The 10588-nt window shown below is 42.2% G+C and overlaps 1 protein-coding gene across 4 annotated transcripts; it reads left to right on the top strand.

Annotated features, from left to right (window-relative positions):
* The first annotated feature begins 1231 nt into the window (after nt 1-1231).
* Nucleotides 1232-8994, top strand: LOC139576776 (phytanoyl-CoA hydroxylase-interacting protein-like). 4 transcript variants are annotated; one of them, XM_071403225.1, is made up of 5 exons: nt 1232-1454; nt 5553-5729; nt 7408-7582; nt 7735-7852; nt 7943-8994. In XM_071403225.1, the coding sequence occupies exons 2-5, from the start codon at nt 5562-5564 to the stop codon at nt 8484-8486; spliced, it is 1005 nt and encodes a 334-aa protein (XP_071259326.1). In that variant the 5' UTR covers nt 1232-1454; nt 5553-5561; the 3' UTR covers nt 8487-8994. The 4 variants fall into 4 exon arrangements, with proteins under 4 accessions (XP_071259326.1, XP_071259325.1, XP_071259329.1 ...); XM_071403224.1 differs by having other exon boundaries at nt 1321-1454; nt 5550-5729; XM_071403228.1 differs by having other exon boundaries at nt 1399-1540.
* The last annotated feature ends 1594 nt before the right edge of the window (nt 8995-10588 follow it).

Raw genomic sequence — 10588 nt, 5'->3', positions numbered from 1 at the left:
GGGATGTAGCTACAAAATGAACAAATAAAATGTTCTTGGCTCAGCTGAATTAGTTGTTAGGTGTCCCTGCTGTCCCCGCCACCTCCATCTTGCCCTTGCATGGCTGCCTGGCATGTCTAATGATGGATGATTGTATTTTAATTACATTTTGATGGAATCAGTGAACTGTGGCTGGCTAGCCCTATAAAAAACCCTGGTGCTAGGTAATAACTCAGGGGGTATCTCTAAAGACAATGCTCCAGCAAACAGAGTATTCAGTCACCAATGCCCTAGAGAGGATGAACAGCTTTTATGAATGTACAACATGCACTAGATCACCTCACCCAAGGCTGTCTACACAGCTTTTTCCACATGCCCTTTTGTCCTATGTTGTCTTTATGATTCAATGACCACATGCGTTATTTAAGCCTTAGATTACCAAAATATAGGCCTACGCCTGCAGCAATATGAGTATTTTCATTTTATTTACTCAAACAATTAGGTTGCTATTTTCACTTACATCCGGACCGACATTTTTTTTTTATTGTGCGCAGGCACATATCTATTATCAATAATCATTTGATTTGCAGGCATCCAGTACCAGTCTCTTCCTGTCCCATCGATGGACAAGGGTGGATGTCCTGTGGAGGATGCCCATATGGCGTAGCATATTGTGAGCTACATGCATCCTCAGCAGATCTCCTGAAAGTATGGCAATGGCAATGGGAGCATTGGAGTCCTCTGAAATCCAGTACGCGTCAGGAGACACACTCTTTTCACAGCACTTTGATACAGCTACGACCGTATGTGATTTTCGTAGCAGGTTAAGAGAGCATTTTTGCAGCAGGTTAAGAGAGCATTTTCGCTAACCCTAAACCTTTTCCTAACCTTAACCTAATTCTCCTAACCTGCTACGTTAATTCTCCTAACCTGCTACAAAAAGTAACTTCCGGTCGTAGCTGTATCGAAGTGACGTAAAAAGAGTGTTTCTCATGAGTCAGTGTAGTAGGATGATTTCTCAGAATGTCAGCTAATACTGTCTGCTACATAATGCTGCTGTCCCATGACTAGGAGCATGCTGGTCAGTGATGTGTAATTCTGTTACCATTTGTCAGCATGTTCCTGCTAATGTGGGTAAGTAACAATTGCTCAAGCACCTCAGTTACAAATCTCTTGTTTGTGTTCTCAGCATCAGCAGTTGCTCCACTTTAGGCGATGCAGCTGTACAGCAGGCAAGTAAACATCCTTCTCAGAACCCAGCTAGGGGAGGAGGAGAATAGAGAGAGGGGGGAGCATGTGAGGTAGAGAGAGAGTGAGCTAGAGAAAGGAGACAGAGAGGAAGAGCGAGCACGAGGAGAGAAAGAGCAAGTGAGAGAGAGAGAGAGAGAGAGAAGGAAAGAGAGTGAGAGTGTTCATTTCACTTCCTAATCGGTTTTCCTGGGGATCTATCATCGACTGCAGAAGAAAAGAAAGAGGTATGAGAGAATAGATTTCTCCACTTATCTTCTCTGGTTAAGGACCTATTGCACTTTTTACAAAGACACTTATTCACCACACGGAGGTAAGGCTATATATTTCCCTCTAACTATTTTTGAGTCAGTCTCCTCGTGCATCAAGTCTTCAGAAGTTAAACAACAGCTATTGTTGAGCCACCGTAAGCAGAATTACAGTATGTTTGTTTATATGCTTGAAATTGCATAGTCTATTTTTCCATGCTTATTACCAGGGCATTCTCCAGGTACTGTTTGACACTATGTAGATCCATTGATCCACTGATAATGTGAGGTTAGTACTAGAATGCTTGTTTGAGTTTCTTATTATTGAGGTATAAGGAATCCTCATATTATGCTATCAGGCATATCTTGGAAATGGCTATTTGTCAGCATTATAATGTCTAGTCAATGAACTCAGCTGTGGTACAGGTATTTAGAATTTAAGAAAATGTTGTTCCGTTCGCAATGCAGGTGTGATTATCATCAGCCCATTAGTGGAGATCTGACTATGACTGCCAGTGTCATTAATAACCTGCCTGAAATTTGGATTAAACAGACAATCACGAACAAGCTTTGAGAGATTACAAGAACCACTGTGTAAATAGGATCCTATTTGAGAAAATGTAGTTCTGTTCGCAATGCAGGTGTGATTATCATCAGCACATTAGTGGAGACCTGACTATAACTGCCAGTGTCATTAATAACCTGGCTTAAATTTGGATTAAACAGTCAATCACAATCACGAACAAGCTTTGAGAGATTACAAGAACGACTGCGTAAATACGATCTTTTTTGTTGATAGGATAATGATTACCACACGATGATTGCCAGTGATTAACACACAGTGATTCAGTGTAGAGTAGATCATATGGTGTAGACAGAGGATACAATTCATTTGAGATCATACGTTCCCTCTTCCATATGATCTGATCCAGAGCAGAACGCACGCTTCACTTGCCTCTCCATCGCTTCACTTCCTCAACCTCAGTCAACTGACTGTCACTTATGTATGACACTCCCCCTTAGGATGCATTATCTGACTTTTATCTGGTCTTATCTGCACCTGATAACCACTGCACTAGTAGAAAAATGTCTCACCGGCATGGAGCTGCTTTCTTACTATTCAGTGTATTTTTATTTATCCTTTATTTAACTAGTTAAGAACAAATTCTTATTTACAATGACGGCCTAGGAACAGTGGGTTAACTGCCTTGTTCAGGAGGCAGAACAACAGATTTTTACCTTGTCAGCTCGGGGATTTGATCCACCCAACGCTCTAACCACTAGGCTACCTGCCGCCCCTGTATGCAGCAACATTCATCACAACACTGTCACAGCACAGTGGTAAAAGGGTTCTTTGGCTGTCCCCAAAGGAGAACCCTTTGAAGAACCCTTTTTGGATCTATGTAGAACCCTTTCCTCAGAGAGTTCTACATGGAACCCAAAATAGTTCTACCTGGAACCAAAAAGGGTTCTCCAATGGGGACAGTCAAAGAACCATTTTGAGACCCTTTTTTCTGAGTGTAATGTATGTATCAGGGTTCTACATCAATGGAGAATGAGTAATATGCCCTTTGCAGTTCCCTCTGTGAACACATTACAGCTTTACATAACAAAGTGAGCAAAACTGTAAAATGTGTTACTATCAAAGATCAGAGGCCAACATATGAATTTTCACAATTTTTACCCCATAATGCAATTGATCTATGTAAAGCTCAATAGTCTGTTTTCTTCTTACAAATCTAATTAGCTGATTTATGGCCAGTTAAATTTGGAGTGGACTCACAGTGTCATGGATTCTCTCTCACTGTTTGCATACTGATAAATAATTAAGAGTGCATGCAGGACTATTTAAATAATGTGGGGAACTTGCGTTTGAACTGTGTTCAGACATATTTAGTCAGAAAGTGGTACAAGCACGACTAGAGATAATGAGGCTTTGATGGGTGTCCTATGAGAATCTCCTTTTGCCCTAAATGCTGTGTGTGGAAGGAGAGGGAGAGGAGCAGGCAGCAGATGGGTAACACAGGAGACCCAGGGAGGGAATGTGTGTGGTGCCACAACCAGCTTCCCGAGCCCCGTGTAAACGAGATAGCTCAGACGTTTCACAGCTCTGCGGCTTTAATGAGCTGCTGCGCTGCAGCATGTCCATCATGAGGTGGACCAGAACATAACACCTCTCCAGGCCACATACAGTACGCAGATGCAGTACAGCACCACCCATCATGTTCACCCATGTGTGACACAGCCAACCTAACACAAACCACACACTCCATCTCTCCACCATCCACTCACTGTAACATCCACTCTCACTAATACACAAGCAGCACACAATATAGCAGAGATACTGGCTGTACAACTTACTGTTTATTGCTAGCAGCATACTGCTGAGCATCTTACTGTTACAGCATATGTTATGTGTGTTTGGGTTTATAATCGGGAATGGGCCATATGGTGTGTGTGTGTTTGGGCTTATAATCGGGAATGGGCCATATGGTGTGTGTGTTTGGGCTTATAATCGGGGAATGGGCCATATGTTATGTGTGTTTGGGTTTATAATCGGGAATGGGCCATATGGTGTGTGTGTTTGGGCTTATAATCGGGGAAATGGGCCATATGTTATGTGTGTTCGGGTTTATAATTGGGGAATGGGCCATATGTTATGCGTGTTTGTGTGGTGCAAAGCTGTTGGCATTATGAAATGGGAGAAAAATAGTACATGTAAGGTAATGAAGGATGAGAGGGTTATTAAAAAGAGCTACATTGTATTATAAGCAATATTGGCAATTGAATTTTTTTAAATAATTATACAATGATAATTCCTCTCAGGAAACAGCAAGAGTAGACAAGTTGATGCCTCCCATGCCTGTCTTTCATACTCACAGCAGGCAGGAACGGAGAGGAAGATGCATTTTTCCCCCTGGAAGGCACATCCATGGCATCATCAATTCAGGAAAGGGGACAGCTAATCAAACACAATAGGCTGACCCACAGATTACACACAATCCAGTCTTCAAGGCTATGTGCACCAGCCTGGATCCCCTGGCTGTTATTGGCAAATAAATAAGACCATAGATAACCGTATGGTGTTACGTCTAACTTTTTCTATTTATCCCAACACTTCAGATGCCAAGATTTTCCCTGAGCTGCACTCTTCCTGCTTACTCAGCTTTCATAGTGCTCTGAAGACAATTGGAAATAAATTAAATCAAAGATGATTAACAGAACTTATGAGTCAGATTTAATTTAACTTTCCCTAATTAAGGAAAACTCTATGACTGTAGGACCATTTCCTCAGATTTGCAGATTAGGAAAATTAGGTGATGTGAAGCTAGAGGATATAGTGAACACAGGAGTCAAATCTGCCTGGTTTCCAGGAGACTGCCGTTGGTGGATTATGAAATAAGTCTAAATGCTTTACACTTTCCCAGGCATGAACAGGACTTGAAAATGTGTAACTAATCCAACAGTCAATACAGCCAAGCTATGTGACATCTTGTTTCATCCATTAGTACTAAAAGTCACAATGTTGTCACAGTCCTGTACCCAGAGGTATTTACTATACAGGCACTTGTCTATGGCATATCCTCCCCTTGGTGATCAAGCAAAGAAAAAGGCTAATGTTTTCATTTGTACAAGGTTGTCTAAGTAAGAGAAACCACTGCACTGCCCCTTGTGCCCCCCCCTACTGCTGTCAGATGTATTCATTTGAATGATATGTATGATGTGCAATGAATAGATTGTTTTTTAGATCTAAATGCCAAATAAATATGGGTAATTTTTAAGGTTTCGGCAAAATTGCAGTGAATAGTGCCACTTTTTAGGATGTCAATATAAATTCATGTATTTATGGTTGTTTGTAATTTTGTCTTGCCTTTTAATCATTATGTGTGTTATTGTTTTTACCACCGAGGACCACTTTGGAAACAAGCGATTTAATTAAAACTTTTAAGTGATATCCTCTGGGTCCACATTGTACATTTTGTTGTATATGTCTGTTACCCCAAATAAATTCAAAAATAAATAAATAATCTAATCTGATCCCATCATATGACCCTCCTTTCTCTTCTTGTTCAGCAGCTAACAACAATGGAGACAGCCCTTTCCACCCCCAATAATATCCAGATATGTGAGGTGACCTGCGATTCCTTCCGCATCGCCTGGGACATGACCCCTGAGGATACTGCCAGGGCCACACACTTCTTCATAGACCTGAGCCGCAAAGAGGGCGGGGATCCCAACCGCTTCAAACACAGGGTGTGTCTGACAGACTGTCACTGCTTTTCCCCCTCATAAACCTCCCCAGGCCCCCCAGGCTTCCCCCTTGACTCAATGACTATTACTCTTTCCACCGATAGTGACTCTGACTCCCGCTGTCTAGATCCATGTTCTTTACTTCTCATCACAGGAGGCTGGGGAGAATGGCTCATAATAATGGCTGGAATGGAGTGAATGGAATGGTATCAAACACATGGTAACCATGTGTGTGATGTTTTTGTTACCATTCACGCCGTTCAAGCCATTACTATGAGCCTGTCCTCCCCAATTAAGGTGCCACCAACCGCTTGTGTTCTAATCCCTCCATGTCCTGGTCTCCAATAATAGACATTTCACTGCAACGTGATGTAATATGTTTTGATATAACCCAAGATAGCCTAGCATGAGACAGTGTCTATGCAGAACAACAGATAAAAGCCTAGTAATGAGTGTATCTGACTCTGCAGCAGTTACAACCCAGAGAGCAGTGGTAGTGCCCTTTAAGTCACTTCCAGTAGAGGAGAATGAGAATCTTGTGCTGCAAAATAGCTTTGGGCAAGTGACTCATGGGCACATTCGTTTCCTTTTGAATGGCCAAAAAACGGACAAAGCCTAAAAACTACAGCTCTGTTCTCTTTACTATGAACTGTGATTTTATTCCAGACCAGTCACTGAACTGATTTTCTGTATACTACCCATTTGTTTCTTCATTTTCTTTCTCTCAGCATCATGTTGTGAGTCCAAAAATATAGACCTAGCTAATTGCAATCAGTATTTGAAATACAAGAACGATTGAAATAGAAAATTTAGTGGCCATTTGTTATTTACAATGGGATCCTTCCAAACAGACTGAAATGATGCACTATAACATTTACTCTTTAGTCATTTAGCAGACGCTCTTATCCAGAGTGACTTACAGTAGTGAGAGCATACATTTTAATACTTTTTTCGTACTGGTCCCCCGTGGGAATCGAACCCACAACCCTGGCACCATACTCTACCAACTGAGCTACATGGGACTACAACAGATTCAATCTGCTACTAAAACCGAATCAATCTGTTTACTGTTGGAAGGACCTTAGGCTATTACTTGAGGTTAGCTCTTATCGTAATAACCATGAAATAGAAAGTTATGACAGAGGGAGAATTCGAATGATTGAAATGAAAGATGGTATGCTCAGTCATTCCTGATGGGTGTTTCTGAGCCTTTCTTACATCAACCCTACTCTATCCACACATTAGATACTTGAATACCTACTTTGGTACAGTTCTCTATTTAATATAATATTCAAATGCCTTTACAAAAGCCCCTGACTTATGTTGTACAGAGCTGTTCAGGGTTGGAAGTGTGTTTCTATCACTGGGAAATCAAAGCAACACAAACAAACTTGCACCAGGGTGGTTGCCATAGTTATGTGGGCCCTGTGAGCTTGTTTTAATTAGCTGTGCTTCTTAGAGGCCCTGGCCAAAACAAAGCAACTAATTTGGTTAGATATACAGTAGCTTAACTAGACCAGTTTGTACCAGAATATGCTAAAGAAATGTATAATCCATGAGTGTGTTTACATAAAGCATTTAGACCTACTGCCAATCCTATTTTTACCTATGAAACACTGTATTCTAGTAATTCAACTGATGAGTCACTTGAATTAACATGTATCCCTGTTTCACCCATCAGGATGTGCCCACCAAACTGGTGGCCAAGGCAGTGCCTTTACCCATGGCAGTGAGAGGTCATTGGTTCCTGAGCCCACGGACAGAGTACTGTGTTGCTGTGCAGACTGCAGTGAGACAGGCAGACGGAGAGTACCTGGTGTCTGACTGGAGCCAGGTGGTCGAGTTCTGCACAGGGGGTATGTCATAGAAGTACATCGATTTCTATAGCAGGACATTTACCAATGTAATGCAGGCCTTATGACCTGCTGTAGAGTATTGATTCAATTGAATATGCTTACAAAGGATTTGAACCAGGAACTTCATAACTGACTGTTTTCGTATGAAACAGATTATGCCATGGACCACCTCAAACAGCTCCTTGGTAAAGCACAGGGTTCTGCTGGAAGATTGCTGCGGTTCTCTGTGTTCTATCGCAACCAGCACCCTGACTACTTCCACTATGTCAGGTCAGTACTATACCATACTCTGTAAATACACACACGTATAGGTATGTACTTGTGAAGTTCAATAACAAAATGTTTCTCCTTTTCTGTTAGAACTGAGTGTGGGGGGCTGATACGCCCAGCCCTGAAAGACAATAGTGGAAGTCACGGCTCCCCTATCAACAGCAAACTGCAGGGAGTCTTCCTCAGCTGCAACACTGAGTTTGACACAGGTCTTCCTCCAAACGACTCCCCCTACGGCCCCCTGCGTTTCCAGATCCCGGCCGGGAACCTGCTGAATCCCAACACCAATCTTTACTTTGCTGACTTCTACTGTATGTACACAGCCTATCACTATGTGGTGTTGGTACTGGCCCCTTCTGGCTCAGAGGGGGATAACTTCTGCCGTAGTAGTCTCCCCCTGCTGGACCTGACTGCCAACCCCTTCCTGACATACATCCCCCCCCAGAGGCAGGGTGAAGACCCCCTGTTCTGCCACGCCAGTGATGTCATCCTGGAGGTGCTCTACACAGAGCCGCTGTATCTGGAGCAGGGCAGTGTGCTGGAGATCAGTGGCCACCACCAGATGAGCCAGACCACGGCCAACGCCAAGAAGGACCCCAGCTGCAAGGTGTGCAACATCAGTGTGGGCCGCTGAGAGAACTGACTGGACTGACAGGGTTTAGAGAACAGTGAGGATGTATATCGCCATCGTTGCAACAACAAAAATAACTTGAGAAATGGGATGAGTGATTTAATCCATCTAGTAGTGTAAGGGACAGTAACACAACTGGGACAGCCCAACTCTTGGGGTATGTGCATGCTGCTTCTCCCATCCCTCCCCGTCACTACTAGAATTGCAAATCTCCATGTATCATCAATCATCACATGTAAATGTGTCTATAGGACAAGTGGACTAAAAGGGCCATCTGTATTAGCTCCTCCACTGCTGGAGAAAGCTGAGATGTACACGTTGTATTTGTCAAATAACATTACGTAAGATATACATTTCTGTCTTCTCCTTACAGTACCTGTTGGTCTTAGAGGATTCCAAGATGTCTTATGCCTAAAAACACACTGTCAATTTCATTTCTATTTGAAAACTTTCAAACATGATGTTATTCCGTTAAATCTCATGATAAGTGAATAATAAAGATTTGAATTGACTGTAGGATGTCATTTGGTAAACCAATGCCCTCAACGAATGTGTCATGATTCCTGTGAAAGTCACACAGTAGCTGTGAATCATGTACACAGGGACCCATTCTCAGTGGTCAGGATGTCCAGTCACAGCTTGCCTCTGTCATCTTTCCTTTTGTCTTTTAGTCGATAAGTAATGATATGTCTCTGGCTGTCGAGATCAATGGAAGCATAATTCAATAGAAACAATGCCTGCTCCCTATAGTGTCTGATAACAGGCTTTAGTCACGTGGGCACCAGAGAACACAATACTGGGATAAGATTAGCTCACACTCACTCTCCTTTGAGGGATCTACACTGAACAAAAATATAGACACAACATGCAACAATTTCAAAGATTTTACTGAGTTACAGTTCATACAAGAAAATCAGTCAACTGAAATAAATTCATTAGGCCCTAATCTATGGATTTCACATGACTGGGCAGGGGCCCACCCACTTGGGAGACTGGCCTACCTACTGGGGAGCAAGGCCCAGCCAATCAGAATTAGTTTTTCCCCACAAAAGGGCTTTATTACAGATATAAATATTCCTCACGTTTCATCAGCTGTCAGGGTGGCTGGTCTCAGACGATCCCACAGGTGAAGAAGCCGGATGTGAAGGTCCTGTGCTGGCGTTCTGAGGTTGATTGGACGTAATGCCAAATTCTCTAAAATGACTTTGGAGGTGGTTTATGGTAGAGAAATTAACATTTAATTCTCTGGCAACAGCTCTGGTGGACATTCCTGCAGTCAGCATACCAATTGCACACTCCCTGAAAACTTGAGACATCTGTGGCACTGTGTTGTGTGAAACACTGCACATTTTAGAGTGGCCTTTTATTGTCCCCAGCACAAGGTGCACCTGTGTAATAATGATCACGCTGTTTAATCAGCTTCTTGACATGCCACACCTGTCAGTTGGATGGATTATCTTGGCAAAGGAGAAATGCTCACTAACAGGGATGTAAACTAATTTCTGAGATCCCATATTTCCCTTCATGAAACATGGGACCAACACTTTACATGTTGCATTTATATTTTTGTTCGATATCATTTTTTCACTTCAGTATTCCATGATGTACTCAGGATATCAAACATTTCTGGGATATCCTGTCTACAGCAGTCACATGGACACTGAAATTAGCAATCAGACAACCGTAAGTAAGTGTTTATGAGGCACTATTTCTTGGTTAAAACCTGGCAGTTACTCAACACTGTTACTCAACACTTGGTCAGAAAGGAAGTGCACTGCACACTGACAGAAGTATAGAAGACTGTAGAGAATCTCAGGCTTTCCCTCCAGCCTCCTCCATTGTAAATATTACAAATAATTTTAGCTTTCGTTGAGCATGTTTGAAACTGAATAACCAGACCCATCTACAATTTCCTAGTGACTATTCTATCCTAATGACTCTTCTTCCAGAATGCAATTTACAGAGCAAGCAGTGCAAGCAATGAAAAATATGAAAAACAGAACAATAGTTTACTTTAGCTGATAAGAAAAGGTCTTTCACATTTTAGCATATTACAGTTCACCTCAGATGAACTTAGTGAAGATGAGGGTCTAAGCATAAAATGT

Source organism: Salvelinus alpinus, chromosome 5, assembly GCF_045679555.1.
Source record: "Salvelinus alpinus chromosome 5, SLU_Salpinus.1, whole genome shotgun sequence".
In the NCBI taxonomy this organism is placed as follows: Eukaryota; Metazoa; Chordata; class Actinopteri; order Salmoniformes; family Salmonidae; genus Salvelinus; species Salvelinus alpinus.
The sequence above is the reverse complement of the archived record's forward strand: the minus strand, read 5'-3'. Positions and strand labels throughout refer to the sequence as shown.

Bases quoted from the DNA above. Each gene is read 5' to 3' on its own strand.
- LOC139576776 (XM_071403225.1), top strand. From the start codon at position 5,562: ATGGAGACAGCCCTTTCCACCCCCAATAATATCCAGATATGTGAGGTG. The intron at 5,730-7,407 runs GTGTGTCTGACA...TTCACCCATCAG, and splicing joins CCAACCGCTTCAAACACAGG to GATGTGCCCACCAAACTGGT. The intron at 7,583-7,734 runs GTATGTCATAGA...CGTATGAAACAG, and splicing joins GGTCGAGTTCTGCACAGGGG to ATTATGCCATGGACCACCTC.